At 40.8% G+C, this 16,924-nt stretch overlaps 1 protein-coding gene across 7 annotated transcripts in view; it reads right to left on the bottom strand.

Annotated features, from left to right (window-relative positions):
- Positions 1-16,924, bottom strand: part of NECTIN3 (nectin cell adhesion molecule 3) — a 157,705-nt gene extending 140,781 nt beyond the window's left edge. For all 7 annotated transcript variants that reach the window (XM_069022696.1, XM_069022714.1, XM_069022685.1 and 4 more), the window contains exon 1: positions 16,620-16,924. In XM_069022696.1, the coding sequence (XP_068878797.1) occupies positions 16,620-16,824 (205 nt within the window). In that variant the 5' untranslated portion in view covers positions 16,825-16,924. The remainder of the gene's footprint in view (positions 1-16,619) is intronic.

The raw sequence follows: 16,924 nt of genomic DNA, 5'->3' as shown, positions 1-16,924 counted from the left end.
CTCCTATGTAGCATCCAGTTTAAACACACAACCAAAATACATAACAGATAACTGGAGGTCAGAAGGACAGCTGTACATCTGAATCTTGGTGGGGCTTCTGACTAATGAATTATATACAGAGACACAAGTGAAGTTACACATAACAAACCTCTCCCAGTCAGGCAGAAAAAAACCTTCAAGCTGTGGTGGGTCCAAATTAGACTAGCAGCCAGCAGGAATAGGTCTAAGTAACACATACAGGATGTTAAATAACTTTAGAGAGCAAAAAGTGTTTTGAAAGCTACAGCAAGTGTATGGTGATTACATTTCAAGAATTGAAAGTGACACTATAGAATATGCTAATCTAGAAGTATACTTTGCTCTAGCCAACATCAATGAGGCTCCATCTGGAGTTGTTCAGCTTGAACAGCACACATCATATATTAGCCATCCAGAGAGTCTGAAAGCAAAGTGTGCTCAAAAGCCTAGAAAACATGACCTACAAGAAAGGACTGGAACAACTGATTATTATTCTCATAAAAAGTAACCTGATAAAGGTCCTGAAGTAGTTACACTGCAAAAGAGAATGCCTGCAATACTGAGAATGCCTGTGAAGATTAGGAAGGAGATAAACCAGTAAAGCAACAAATGAAACAAAAGCAGAAGCACAAAAAACAAGCAACCAAGTCCAACGAAATAAAGAAAACCTTTGATGCTACAGAACATGAATTTCTCATATGAACACCCTGGCCAAAATGACAAACCTCCCCAACCTTTAGAAAGGTTTGATATTTAGTAATTAAAAAAACCAAAACAAACTCCCAAACTAACCTAAGATGATCCTGTACATGATCAAGGATTTTATTGGCTTCATTACTGTAAGATTAACAGACATTTTTAGTAAAGTAATAATCCAGTCTTCCTTCAAATTCTTGATAGCCAATATGACACACATGCCAAAGGACTTAATGAAAACTTCTCGTTTCAGGAACTTACTTGCAACATTCTATTCCATACACTTATACCACTTGCTCTAGCATGACCATTGGGTTCATGTGAGAAGATTTCAGAATACACTGCTTTTACAAGCCTCATTCCGAGTCCTCTTCCTAGAAATCTGCTGTTTCTTCACCTGTGTTTAAAACTATCCTTCACTTGCTTTGCAAATCAAGAAACCAACCCAGTTACGCATGAAGGAAATAACGAAAACACGAAATAGACATTAACTCTGAAGATATCTGGAATGGCAAATTAATTTCATTTTTAATGCTCTGTTAGTACAACTTAAAATACATTATGAAACAGATCACCAGTGCTTTCAGCTAATACATACTTACCTAAAACAGAGCACTTTCAGATACTTTTTTCATCCTCAGGTCAGCTGTATTTGGGTTTAACTTGAATATTGCAACTTGTTCAAATAAATAACCTACTTTCTTATCAAATATATTTCTCATTTCCTTCTGTTTGTATCCTTTAGTTACTTTTTTCAGTAAAAGTTCTCCTCTTCATCAGAACAACAGCCAGCTCAGAGCAGGTGACCAGTCTCTTCTGTAACTTAATTTTTTGTCTTCTGATCCACAAGCAGATATTCATCTTTAATCATGTGTTTTGTAAAAAGCTTTTAACTCTTCAAAGTTGTATATTTAAGTGCCCATGAAATCTCTGTTAACCTCAGTTTGTCCTTAGCTAAGTCACTGTGGCGTCCTCAAATCACTCCTTACAAGCAAGTCTTATTCTCAGCAACAAGTAAGATTTAAGAGAAATTACAGCCTTTCACTTTGAGAAAAGTAACTCTATCTGAGCATGCTCAATAATAAGTCGAGTTATAACCTTATGCTTAGACATAACTTTAAATTTTAAGCAAGCAACATTATTTTAAAAGCTCAATTTCTTCATTTATTTGCAGGGCTGTGAGTTCAAGGTGATGACAGGAATTCCATTCAGGAAATATACAGGAACACCTAATCACAAAGTTTTAGTCAGCTAGTCCTTCAGCTTTTCTGACTTCTATATATAAACTGCCTTTCATGATACAGACAATGTCACACATTACACAAAAATTAACACTTTCTGCACATCAATTTATTCTTAAAAGGTTCAATTCTAGTATACTCTTCAAGTCTAGGAAATGTCAAAGCTGGCGTTACTATGCTTAAAGTTCAAAGAGGATGCTGATACAACATCATGACAGAGGACATGCTCCCCAACAGTGCACTGCCTAGTTCAGACCTTGTACAGGCAGCTGCCTTCAAACCAGACCTCTGGCAAAGTTCACAGAACCGACCACCACATACTCAAGGCCTTCTCTGCAATTATACAAATACTATGTATTATAATAATTCATATGCATAAAGCTTAACACTCTCCTCCACAAAGGATGCCCTATGGGCATCACTGAACATCCATCTACACTTCAGCTTGCTTAACTGCTCAATCACTCAGTTTCTTAAGGTACTTCAAAACTCCGTAACTCATCTTCATTCCAACTTGTTATCAGCAACTAGTAGTTATGATAATAAGGGCACCTCATACCCCACAAAATGCAATAGACAAGATCCTACTATCCTCCAGCACCACCTACAACTATAGCTTCCACCACATGAATTCTTCCAGAAAAACTTCCCAGATCACAGTGACTGCTAAACAGTCTGGTAAGATAAATACCCTGCCACTTCCTTCCAATCTCCAGATGTCTCCACTCCTTATTTGGAGAGGCAATTTAATGCTATTGAATGCTATCACAATATCCACCTTTTCTTTTTTATTCAAGGGGAAGAGAAATTAGAGGTGAGGGATTGGGCACTAAATATCATAGAAGTATGAGAAGTTACTGCCCATCATTTCTGCTTCATTTCAAAATGTGGAAGTTACCAATAACACAGCAACATGTTCTCTTCCACCTAGCCACAAACTTGCAAAAACATGGGTTGGTGTTCCAGATGCCAACCCAGTCCAAAACACAGCTTTCCTTCCAAGTTAAATGGTTGTTGTTACAATACTACCATATAATAAACTTGCCATTTCACAGACTAACAGAAATAAAACAAGGCAATGCAATCAGAACCCAAAAATACAATACAAAGTGTTCACTATAGGATTCTTGTCACTGCTGTTTGTTCTCTTTCATTATAAAGTAGCAAGTCACTTTTCTGCTACACAGCAGTATTTACATAAGCTGCCGTCCTAACCATGAGGATAGCTATAATGTGCATCTTGCTAGATTACCCAAAAAGCTCATGTCTATCCCAGAGTCTAAATTATGAGCATTATTGAGATATTTTTGACTTAACCACTGACTTCATTTGTCAGACAGAAGCATTCAGACTCAAGTCCCCGGAATCACTATTCATCAGTACCAGCCTGTAGAGGGGAGGGAAAAAACCAACCAACCAAACTTCCAAAGAAATCCTGTGATGTCTCCAAAGTGTTCAACAGATCACGTCAAACACAGATGTAAGCTATAGTGACCATTTCCAACTAGGTCACCTAGCAATTACCCACAAACACAAATGAACTCCTAGGCACAGGTTTCTTCATAATGCATTTATCATTGGCAAAGGCAAACAAGCTCTAATATTGATGTAGAGAATAATGATTTCATGTAGGTAAAGAGGCAAGGGACCTCAAAAGGCCACTCAGTCCTGCTCAAACTAGGTCAAGTTATATCAGACCGCTTGGAAATTCATCCAGTCAAGTTTGGAATATTACCACGAAGATTGATTCCTCAAATATTTTGGGCACCTGCTCCCTCACAGAGAAGTTTTACTTCCTTACATTGGCTCAGAATGTCCCACACTTCAGCTTGCTCCTATTCCCTTCTGGGGGGCATTTCTGAAGAAAGTGTAGATCTAGATTCTTGATATGTTCTCATCAGGCAGCAAAGCAAGGGTTCCTTTTTCTCAGCTTTCCCTTCTCCAGGTTGATCAGGCGCAGCTCTTGCAGTCTCTCCTCACACACCCTGTGCTCCAGTCAACAGTGACCCGCTGTCCACTCTGGTAGCTCAGTGTCACCCTGGTACCATGAGCCCCAAACTGGACACAGTGCTACAGTGACAAAGAGAGGTAAAGGATCCCTTCCCTCAATCTGCTGTCATGCTTAGCAGAGCCAGGATGAGGTCACCTTTCCTTGCTGTGAGGACAAACTGCTGATACTGCTCAATCTGTTGTTCACCAGGGCCCTATACCTGTTGTTTACCAGGGCCTTGTGCCTCCCAAGCTGTCTTCCAGTCCCTTGGACCACAGCCTATATTGAATGGATTTATCTCAGTCCCGACGTGGGATTTAAAAATCACAAAATTGCTTAGGCTGGAAAAGACCTTTAAGATCACTGAGTCCAACCATTAAGCTAAGACTGCCACTAAACAAAGTCCCTAATCGCCATACCTACACCTGCAGAGTGAAGGCATTCAGTATGATCTGCTCCATAACTTTCCCTGGCACTGAAGTTAGGCTGGCAGGCCTGTAGTCCCCTGAATCCTCCTTCCAGCCCTTCTTGTAGCTGGACATCACATTTGCTAACTTCCAGTCAACTAGAACCAGGACTGCTGGTAAATGATTCAAAGTGGCTTAGTGAGCACTTTTGACAGACTTCTCAGTAGTCTTGGGTGGATGCCATCTGGCCCCACAGACTTGTGTGTGTGTCTAAGTGGCACAGCAGGTCATTGACCATTTATCCTTGGATTATGGGGGCTTCATCCTGCTCCCCATCCCTGTCTTCCAAGCTCAGAGGTCTGGGTACGCAGACAACAACTAATCTTAACATTAAATATTGCGGCAAAGAATTCATTATATACGTCACCCTTACCCCACATTCAATAAAGGATGGAGATTTTCCTTAGCCTTCCTTTTGTTGCTCATGTATTCATAAAAATCATTTTTTACTTTCTTTTACAGCAGTAGCCAGATTAAGTTCCCATTGGGCTTTGGCTCTTCTAATTTTCTACCTGCAAACATCACAACATCCTTTTAGTCCTCCTGAGTCACCTGCCCCTTCTTCCAAAGCTCATAAACTCTCCTTTTCCTGAATTCCAGCTCTCTCTCTAGCCACACCAGTCTAGCTCCAAGCATTCTAGACACTCTTCCTCACCTTGCCAGCCTGCCTTTCCTGAAAGGTACAAATCCAGCAAATTGCATTACTCCAGTCATACAAGCTATTCCACAACATTGCTGGAATTCCAATGAGATCCTAAGTTCTCAGTTGTGCTCATTTGTGCTGCCTTCACAATGGAAGGGATAAAACCAACTTCCATCATAGCCCCCTTGGACACTTGTTGATTGCTTCTTGCATCTTTGCTTCTCTTCAGATTAGAGAAAAATCAGAGGCCATCTCAACATGTATAGCTTAAAACCCTCCTCACAAGTCAGGAATGCTTTTGGAAAAGAACCCTCTGCCTTACTTCATCAGACAGACCCTGCCTCTGGTTCAGTAGTCCTTGTTCCTCAGGGAAAGTTCAGTGACTAGGGAAGTCAAATTAATTAATACCTGATCTTTCATGCATTTCATAGTATTTACACCAGGCAGCACAGGAAAGGTGCAATGGTCAGCCAGAATCTACATATTAATTATAAGACGGCACAGCACACAAGCTGAAATGACAGCCCAAGCTGGCTAGGAGAAGCAATGAAGATACAAATCAAGAATTAGCATATCTCTGTGCTTGTATTTATAGACTTGTGCAGTGCTATACCAGTACTTAATTATTTTGTTATTCAGTAACTTAATTTTCCATACCTATATACTTTCTGTTCTTCCCATACTACACTGCACTTGTCAGACTCCACCTCTTCATTCACTATCAAGGCAAACCTAAGTCAATGCAGAGAACCGATTAACTGTCAATTTCTGCATTTCACAATTACTGTTTAACTTTATGTTCAGACATAAGGTTTAATACAAATGTGATCACATTCAAGCTACATGTCCTAGAACTGTGCTATATTTTACCTACTCAAAGGTAGGGGTCAAAAGGAGAAGGATTTCTGAGCTGTTCCGTTAATAACGGACAACGAAGCCGAAGCAAAGAGTACACAGGTTGCTTTCCTTTGTCTTGGTTCATTCAGTATCAGCACAATGCAGTTTAACAAATCAACAAAAAAAACCCCAAATAACTCTGACATACACCACCAGAAATGCTGGCTGGTTTTGACAAACCAAAACGATCGACATTTAAAGGTGCGCCATACTGAAAAGCAAGGTCTATGAAATTCCTAACCTAACCAAGATGAAAAGCAAGGTCTATGAAATTCCTAACCTAACCAAGAAAGAAGTTTTAAGCACAAACCTCCTGACTTGGGATAATTTAAAACAAAAAAAAAACACCCACAAAACCAACTATCTAGGGCATTTCAGCCATTTTGGGGAGAACAAGGTAAATGAAAAAATACTGTTGTATTACCATCTTTGTCTTTAGTAGGATATTATTTTTATGTAGGAACAATAAGGCAAAAATTCAAGTCACATGGAACTGAACATAACTTCAACTTGAAATGGAGAAATGGACATGGCAGAATCAGAGAGACTACCCACTGTATTTAGTGGTATGAGTGTACATGTCCACATAGCTACAAAAGGCTACCAAAAACTTCTGCACAAGCAAAATTTCTGAATTGCTTTAAATAAACACTCCGTTATCAGAATTTTGGGTTCTGGGGCGTTTCTGTTTTTCTGTGAAATTAGTAAGCAGTACCTGAAATTTTAAGCATTCAGTAACAGTTGTAAACAGGCAGCATTCCCTGCCCCCAGCACTGTACTTCCCACACTGAAACCAGAAAGCCATTAAAAACTGGTCAGGAACACTGACGTGTGTGATGTCCTTCTAGAGGAAGGAACAAGACCTTCAATCCCTAGGAAAGCCTGACTGCCTTAAGCAGATCCCTCCTTCACTTTTTTTATGTTGTCTTTCCACATACCACCTACTCTCGGGAGAACTGAGGTCTGGGGGAAGAGAAGGGAGGTTGTACTTTGCACTATGTAAAAAGGGAAGCTGTACTTTGCACGATGCAATGTAGCAAAGTCCCAAATAACCTCAGAAAGGCAGCTAAATATTAACTTCACATTTTCAAATACCTGTAAAGTTTTAGTGTTATCTGCCAATACTGAACAACTGTGGTCATACAATGAAATACGAAATAAACTTAATTTTGTCAGGAGCAGCAAATCTCAACTGTCCATAACAAAATCTGATGAGTTACCAGTTACATTACAAAGTTATGGGATGCCTGCTGCCCCCTGCATTGCTGACACTGCTGGCTTTTTTTTAGCTCTTAAGGCCAGCTCGCGGCAGGCCATTCCAGAAAGTTAACCCTTTTTTGTCCAGGAACTGCATCCTGACAGTAAGCCTAGGGAATGCTGTTTAATAGCTGCTCAATTTACTGCTGAGCTATGTTTTTCAGTATGTCTCACACTGTCACCCAGCTCTGTGCTGTACAAGATTGGTCTTACTGGCTACTTACTGAAGTAGCAAAAAAGATGTAGGCAGATCTCTATTTAACAAATTCTCTAACAGTTAAAACTTACATTAGGAAGTAACAACAGGATCCAATTTTAAAGTAAGTTTTTAGAAGTCAAATTGATTTATAGGAAAAACTTGTTTCAGACTTTACTTTGACATTTTAATCTAAATGGAAGACTCCCAACTACTTCTACTTTTCTTCCAGGGCTAGCAACTATAGTATACTAGCTCCTGCCTGCCCATGCACAGTATGAGGCTCATTTAGACTGAAAGGGACTTCTGGAGGTTATCCAATCCCATCTCCAACTGAAAGCAGGGCCAACTTTGAAGACAGATCAAATTGCTCAGAGGTCATACCATAGTCAGGTTCTGAATATTTTTAGGGACAGAGATTCCACAACCTGTTTCAGTGCTTCATTCTGTGTGGGAAAACATACTGCTAACACATTACAGTGATTTCCCTTGTTGTAGCTTGTGTCCGCTGCCTCTTATCCTTTCCCTGTGCATAGTGAAGGAGAGTCTGTCTTCATTTTCCCTCTCACTGCCTATTAAAAAGAGCCAGCAGCAATTAGGATCCCCCACTTCAGACATTTCTCAAAGGTGAACAAACTCACTTCTCCTGCCCTCTTCATACATCATGTGCTGACTCCCTACCTTAGTGGCCTTTCACAGGCACCTCAGCACCTACCTCATATTTGGGAGCACAAAACTGTGCATGATACTTCTGATGCAGTCTCACAAGCTCCAAATAGTAGAGACTAACCGCTTCTTTCAACTGGCTGACCACACCCAGTGTGCTCTTCAGCTTTTGCACCACAAAGGCACATACTGTCCCATAAGGACCCTTATGTTCTTTCCTGTAAAGGTACTTGTCACCAGTCTGGCCTACACCTCTGCTGCTGCATGGGGTCATTCCTCCCCAGAGAGACTTGGCTTGGCACTTGCTTTTGAATTTCACAAGGTTTCCAACAGTCATTTCTGACCTGCAGACATCCCACTCAATTAGCCCCAGTCTCCAGCAGATGAACTGACCCTCACAGTCATCCACAGTATCCACAAACTTGCTTTAAGTGCCTTATAATCTGGAAAAGAGGTCAGAATGCAGACGAACTGCCCCTGCACTGGTGCCACCAGTGACAAGCCTCCAGGTTAATAACACTCACTGTTCTTCCTTTGTCCAGTGCCTTGTCCTACTTACTTACAGCAATCAATTCAGAACCTCTTTTCACAGCAGTCTCAGTTGTGGACACACCACCATAACTGCTCTTTATTTCACTTCAGTTTTCACCCATATGTAGCCACATCAACTTATTACACCTAAACCATATCTCTTGAGACTCAAAAGACACAGCTGTAGAGTAGCTCTGGAAATTCATCACAAGAACTTTCACTAACAGTTCTAAAGAGTCACACAGTCCTCACCTCTTTCTGTAGGGCAGAACACTCTCTGCAGAATCGTTTAAAGATCTTCCACGAAGCTTACACAAATCTGTTTCTCCACAATAGTTTCCATTCTGATTTATCAGGAGGTAGCTTAAGTTATTAAATATTCAGGTGAAAACACTGATACATCAACTGTGATAATCTGGTTATACTGAAATACCTTACTGTTGTACAGCTGTTGAACCCAACAGTTGTGTTAGACATATAGAATCATAGAATGGTTTGGTTTGGACGGGACCTTAAAGATTGGAACTAGACCATATAAGCCACATGTAGAAGCCTGAACTACCTCTGATACCTCAAACTGCTCAAACAGCTACACAGAATTTATTATGCTTCTTCCTGTACACCATATCCTGGATAAATGGCTATTTACACATTTGCTAGCTACCAGAGGTAGATTATTTTATGCTACCTCGGCTACCAATAACACATTGAAACTTTCAACAGGATGCATTTAAATTTCCCACAAAGTGATTAATGGTATGGTCACAACCATCAGTTTCTCAAAGTTGATATCTTTAGAACTACAGTGTCTTTTTAAATGATACAGTGATTTAATGAAGTCATAATAACATTACTTCTCTTTCAAGAAAGTTTATCTGTTGAAATCAAAAGCACATTGAAGTGTTTAAAACACAGAAACAGAAGCACTGGTGAAGGGCTGAGAACTGGGTTTTTATAATGCAATTATCAATCTTCACAAATAAATTTAAAATCATATTAAGCTTAACAGCTCTTGACTTCACTTCTCCAACCCTTAGTAATAAACCTTAGCAGAATTAGTTATTCATTGTGGCAAGGGCCAACAGATGATGTTGGAGAAATTAAAGAAATTTGGGGAAAGAAATTACACCCAAGTTGTGTATGAGTTAGAAGTCTTGCTCCCTCACTTACTCTGTTGCTATTAAGAAGTTACTTGGCATTTGATGTAATTTAACTAAAGTGACTATTTTTCTACCAAATTATGTACACTGAAAAGAAATTAAGTTACCGATCTTGAACATGATCTCAACTTCTTCATATTCTTTCTCCAGCATCTCTTCATCCAACAGGCTAGTTTAAGGTATGCTTGTCCCAGCAATAATTAGTTTTCAGCTTAACCACACGCAGCATGGGTGGTATTTCAAGTAAAAAAAGCAACATAAGTGGGCAAAGAGTGCCCACACAACACAGGAATAAGAAAAAGTTAAATCCAACACTAATCTGTAATCTTCTAACTGAGGGGCTAATAAAAATAAATCCAAGAGTAACCAATAAATTCATCAAGCCAGCTCAGTTGGTTTTTTCCACTCATCTGTACACATATCCGCTACGGAGACCTGCTTGACTAGTCTTTATTCACCTTTAGCAGGAGATCGCCATCTCAATGCCTACAAATTTTGCACATGCCACTGCATTACACTGATAGCACTAACACCGGCCAAGTATTCAAAACAACAGTCACTTTTGGAAAACATTCTGCTCTGTACAAACTAATCCCAGGACTAGTTTAAGAGCTATCATGTTATACAAACCCTGACTAATGGAAAAGGAGAAAACAATGAATCCCTGTAGACATAAAAAGTTATCTTAAATGCCAGATAATGAAAATCTGATGTGGGAGGGGGGTTGGGGAAAGGGAATGGGCAAGAGCTGTCTACTGCTGCAGATAATCTTAGTATCCTTGTCAACTCAAGGCGAGTACACTCAACTAGCCTTCATATTGAGAATAAAATGGATGCTATTTTACACTATTAAAAAATTAAAATTGCTTTTACTCCTGTACACTACTTGAAAAACAACTGAAAAGAAGCAAAAAAACCAGAACAGAAGAATGCAGTTATGATATAAGAGGATTGTCTGGAAGCTTGTTACTGCTTTTCATTACCTGAACTAAAAGTGACCTTCCTGATAGCATGCTAAGCTTTACGTACCTTTACCTTCCCATACACTTGGGAAAAGCAAGGTAAAAGGATAGAGGACATCAACAGAAGTTTTAAGACTTTAAAGTTTTTTCCATTCCTGCTGCTAATTTTCTTCTATGGCTAACTTTTGGACAGAATGACCAATTTTTGGGTTGACATTTGAATCAGTCCAAAGTTTGAAAGTTAATTACCTCAAAAGTAACTCCTGAAGCATTCATGTATTGGATAACACAAAAAAGCTGGTTTGGTGCTCTCACTGACTCAGAAGTTGTGCTACACCTTGAAGCTCTTCATCACAAACTTATGTACTAAGTTGTGTAATAAGCAACCACAGGCCAGCTTTTCTAGAGTTAGTGTAAATACTGGCCATGAGCCCCGTCAGAAGCCTCACTCATACCTCACTCCACCTCCTTTTAACACACTGTTTTACACCTTCACCATTTGGACATCCAGGGGAGTAAGACAAGCTTTCACCCAACAGCTTTACCATCTCTCCCCACAACAGAGACAGAAACACAATAATTATTTTCCTTGACGCAGTCTTTACTGCACATGTCACTCTTTATTTGCTTCTCATAGATTTCCTTGTATTTTTTCCACATTCAGCTATTCCCACCTTTTCCTTCTTAGCTCTTGTGATTTCTTCCTATACTCAGATGATACTCTTTTCTAGGCAATCCTTCTGCTTTCGAACCAGGAATAAAGAATAATCCCTTTACCTTTAACAAGAAAGCTCGATCAACCTATTCCATGCCTAATCAAAGAATTCCTCATCTTCATCCTCTCAATAAAAATACATTACTGCATTTCAGATACCGATGAACTCTGAGGCACTGAATACAACTGCCCTTCAAATAAGTACTGTTCAAAAATGTTGTTTTAGACAGGCTAACCCTACCAAAATCAAACCATAGAAACACAGAAGAGTTTTGGTTAAAGGTACCTTTAAAGACCATACATACCTCTGCCTCTAATGACAATAAAACACAACATGTGGCATAACAAAATAATAATTAAATAATTGCACCTATACCTATTTTTCACTTAGCAAACCTGGTCACTCAGTTCCAACTATCAGGTGCCTTAGAAAACTCCTGACAGAAACTTCTGCATTACAATCCACATACCACTCAGAACAGAAGTCATCAGGGTAAAAGAAACAACCAACCAAACAACAAAAGTTCCAATAACCCTCATTCAATACAACACATTCATTCAAAGCTGGAAATAGGAAGTACAAATACAAATAGCGCTAGAGCAAAGTAATCTGTCATCGCACAGGCACCTTTAAGAGGCAGTGTATGGGGGCTCCAGAGCAAGAAGACAACACACAATCTCAGCACTCTCACTTCTTTGCAGACGTATCCAAGCAGTCTGCAGCCGTACCTTCTGATAAAGAGCTGTTCGGACAAAGCTGAATTCAGCCATAGAACAGCAGAGCAGGCCACCTCCACAGCAACAGGCTGCTGCAACACCAGATGAAAGCTTATTGCTTTGCAACAGATAACCAAATCAACACTAAAAAAAGACAACAGTTACCAACAACACTGCAGGTAGCTGGCACTTAACAAGATTATCTTCTGTGTACCAGGTTTTTTATTTCTCTTACTCTAATTTCATTCACTCTGGATTTTGTTTCTACAAATTGAAATTCAGACTTTTGATTCTAGAGTTTCCAACTTCTTTTTCCTTTGAGCTCCACAAATGCTACATTCACCAGCCCCACACACTGCTTTCTGAAGCAACACACTCCCAACTCCTTTTCCCTTCTCACATCAGATGCAATTTACATCTCATTGTGCCTACCTTAAAAGCTCTACTACCAGCACCTGAACGGTAATCAGCTGGTACAGGTGCTCTATAAAGGCAACACATTTTTGCTTCTCCTGCTACAGAACAGCCCTTTGTTTCTCAATATCATCCTGCCAGCAATACTACATAAAAAGGATTAAAAAGAAAACAACCTAGATTTGACCATATTTCTAAACAGGATACTTGACTCTCTAATCTCGCAAAAAGAAAATCCTGCTAGAGCCACCTCTTGTTCACTGTCAAACATTCATATTCCATGACATAAAATTAAGTTAGAAAGGCAAGAGAGAAACACTGTTTAAATCAAGTAACTGTTCAACTTTTATGTAGCACAAGTGGCTAAATCACTACAATTCTTTTATGATACTCCAAGTGTTCAGATCTTAACTCAAATAACACTGTACTTCATTTCCATATATATGGGAGTTCTTGCACGCCAGAAGCATTACAGTGTAACAGTAACATTGAAAATGACAGACCTACCACAATGAAACAGAGCTAAGAATTATTTCAAAAGATCACACCTTGTATTCCAACAAGTTATCCTCAAGTACAGGCTGGACAAACTTCTGGCAGATTTTTAAAAATTTTTGCTAATTATCTAACAATCCAGATTTAAACTCTCCTATCTGTTGTTCCTACCAGTGCACCTGCTCTGTTTCTTCACACAGCAGTTTCATACACCACCCAGCCTACTACATGGGTCACCACTATTTCATTCCAACTTTTCAAATACCTTCTATAGCATTCCCATTCCTTCTTTCACTGCTGTGATATTGCTTCACTAAACACCTGTTCAAATGTGCATTTATTTCCATATCGTTTAAAAAAAAAAAAAAAAGCATATTTAGACATGGATTTCTAAACCATTATCATTACATTTAACATACAACAAGGAAAAAACACATTCTGTTGTCTTTCTGAACACTCTACTACACCTTCCCATTTCCAAGTTAGTAATCTGCTTTGCTTGACATTCTAATTTCCCATGACTTAACCTGAAAAATGAGCAAAAACGTTTATAGTCAGCTTGTTCTGGTCGATAATTACTTGAGAATTTTCTTTTTTTTTTTTTTTTAATTTTTTTATATGGTACACTGCACACCTATTTTATCTACATCTTTATAATCAAATCCTTCCAGCTCTACTACTAGTCTGGAGTTCTGAATTCCAGGCTGCTTTAAGAAAAAAAAAAATCACTGGGATCTTAGAAGACATATGTACACTTCTTTTTCTAGCCTTACTGAGAAGCTTAACATAACCAGCACTTCAAATTGAAAAAAAATAATTATTTCTTTGGCAAAATACCTGAAAAATGCATCTTGTACATCTTTCTATTCACCTCACTTTACAGTTTTGCTTATTTTTAATTCATACTTACATCGAAAAAACTTTGCAAAGAACTTTTCACTATGTGCAAACTAACGAGGCACTGGAATTATGAGGACTTTGTTACTTAGCAGCACACAGGTCCTCATTTACAGCCTAGCTGAAAAATATCTGCTGCAATGCAAAATAAGTTACTTCACAGATTAAAGATTAGGATGATGCTTCCTATGGATGCTACACATCTCTCCTAGTTCAAGGATGTAGTTTGATCTAGCACCTAGTTTGATCATGTACCTTTAGTATGCACTTCACTGTCTTGTGCACTGTTTGACTGAGAAGTGGAAGAAGCACCTGTACATACAACCTGAGTCCAACAGTCTTGCTTTCAAAAAAGCAGCAGCATTTATTAAAGCAGGTCTATTTTTACTCAAAAATAGAAAAGTTGCTGTTATTTCAGATTCCTGATATATTTTTCTCTTCCCCCATTCAGTTTTTTGGTGTGAGTGTTAAGATATTTTTGGCAATATTTCTCTGAGGAATTACAGCTCAAATAAATCATTGTTTCTAACTGTCAGTTGAAATGACTGGATAAAAATTGATTTGGACTTGTAGTGACTTTATTCTACTAGGGTTTGGATTTTTTTGTGGTACCATTTTCAAATCTTCCTTCTGCTAGCATTATCAGAATTGGCCGAGTAGTAGGACAAAAGGCAACCAAAAATAAGTTTCGGGTTCCATCAACATGTAAACATGCTCAAAATATATTTAGGAGAACTCTTAAAAGCCACAGCAATAATATTTCTCCTTCATAGTCACATGTTACAGTTATAGAGATATTGAAAACAACTGTGGGAAATTTCAAGGTGAAAAGAAAACTAAAACATAAGATACTGACAAAAAAACCCCTTGCCCTGCTGATAACCTCCAAGTCCAAAAGTCATTAGCGGTTTTTTAAGTTTTCGCTTTTATCCAGAGATTATACTTCAAAACTTTGTGCTTGAAGAAAAAAATTATTTCAACACAACATTGCCACTTCTGGCAGATGTTCTGAAGTGTTATCAGTCAAGTTCACATATGCAAAAAAAAAACCAAACCAAAACCGGGAAGACTGACATCCGAATTACACTCATCAAGACTAAAATGGTTGAGTCGCTGTATGACACTAGGCACGGATGCTCTTAAATTCATTGTTACTATTATCTTCACATTTAGATGTAAAAATAGCTTGTCAAGGTTATGTCAAGTCTGCAGCTTCACTTTTCTAATTGCAAAAGAGCAGAAGTAACCCTGAACAAAGGAACAGGAGAAAAGTACTAGCGCAAAAAGTTTGCCAACTATATGAAAACTAAGTATTCAAGCCTTAAAGTTTGAAATGTGATGCCTTCTCAATATTTACAAACTTAGTAACAATCATCTTTTTTGAAAGCTACATCATTGCCAGAGGGGGGAGACTATTACATGCACGAGCACAATCCTACAGCAGCAGCGCCTCAACTCCCTCCCTGAGAAAGCATTTCTCAGATACTACACAAGTGTTTTACGGTGGCATAGCTTGCTCCTTCCTGGGTATTTTTATCACATGAACCTCCAGAGACTACCTCCTCTAACTTGTTCCTCCTTCATTAAAGAGGGAAGGGACACAGCGTCTCCTATAATAAAAATATCCTTGCCAACTATTCATTACTGCGTTGGGAATACAGCGGCAGAATGATGGTTTTCGATTTGCTCTTGTCCAAGTCTACTTTTATCCCCTCTCATCTTCCACTGCTGTAAAAAAATGACACTACGCACACTACACCGCATGCAATACAACACAAATAAATAAATAAATAAATAAATTCCTGCTCAGTTTCCAACTGCTACGTCGCTTGTTTGTTCCCCACAGGAAGATGAACGGGAAAGCGGTGTCGGTGATGGCATTTTCCTGCCAGAAGTGGTCACGCCAAGCCCGGCGGGGCCCCGCACAGCAGTGCCCCCGGCAGCAGCTGCTCAGGATGCGGGTGATGTAGAGCAAGCAAACAATCCCACCTCGGCAGCAGCCGCGAACGACCCAACACCGAAACTAGCACGGGTTTCACTCTCAGTGAAAGGGAACAACGACACGAGCCCACACCGCCAGAGGCAAAGTGAGTACTAGTCCTCCCCCGAGGCGCACCCGGGTAACACCAAGATCCTTCTGTCCTTCCCACAGGATGGGAAAGGAGAAGGGGGGGGAAGAACCCGTGAATTCCCGCAAACAAGCGAAATCCCGCCGCTCAGGACGGGAATTACAGCGGATAACCTGCCGTCCGCCGGGAGGAAGCCCCAGCCACGGCGAATAAACTTACACTGCTGCCCCACCCGGGCCGCGGTCACACCAGCCCGACCGCCAGGGAAACTTAGCCTCCCGGGACAGCCGCTCTCCCGGCGGCGGCCGCAGCGGGTGCTCCCGGGAGAAAGCGGCCGTGGGTCTCCGCAGTGAGGGCTCGAGCTTGGACCCCGCCTCGTATCCCTCCCTTCTGCGCCATCCCGGCCACGTCCCTCCCGGTTCCCCCAGCGCAGGGCGGCCGGCAGCCCCCACCACCCCTCCCCGCCGCCGGGCGCCACACAAAGTTTCCCTCAACTCGGCCGCGTCCCCCAGCGCTGCCGGGGCTCGGGTTTCTCTCCTCCTCCACCCGCCCCCTCGCCCGTCCGCCAAGGAGAAAAGTTCCACTTACTGCAGCAGAAACGAGAGAAAACCAGCCCCAGCAGCCCCAGCCCCGGCCCGGGAGGCACCGCCGAACGTAGCAGCCGCCGCCGCCGCTGCCACCACCGGGGGGAGGCACCGCCACCAGCCGCTAGGAAAAGTTCCCGGCGGGAGGGAGGAGACGGCGAAGGGGGGAAACCAGCAGCAGCCTCCGCAGCGGCTCCAGCCCCTGCCATGCTCCGGGCTCAGCTCGCAGTCGCCGCCGCTACGACGCCCGGTCAGTCCCGCCCGGTCCCGCTGCCCGCGCCGCCGGCGCCTCCCCACACGATGCCTGTG

Source organism: Aphelocoma coerulescens, chromosome 1, assembly GCF_041296385.1.
Source record: "Aphelocoma coerulescens isolate FSJ_1873_10779 chromosome 1, UR_Acoe_1.0, whole genome shotgun sequence".
Lineage (NCBI taxonomy): Eukaryota > Metazoa > Chordata > Aves > Passeriformes > Corvidae > Aphelocoma > Aphelocoma coerulescens.
Note: the sequence above shows the minus strand (reverse complement) of the source record. Positions and strands in the feature narration are given on the sequence as shown.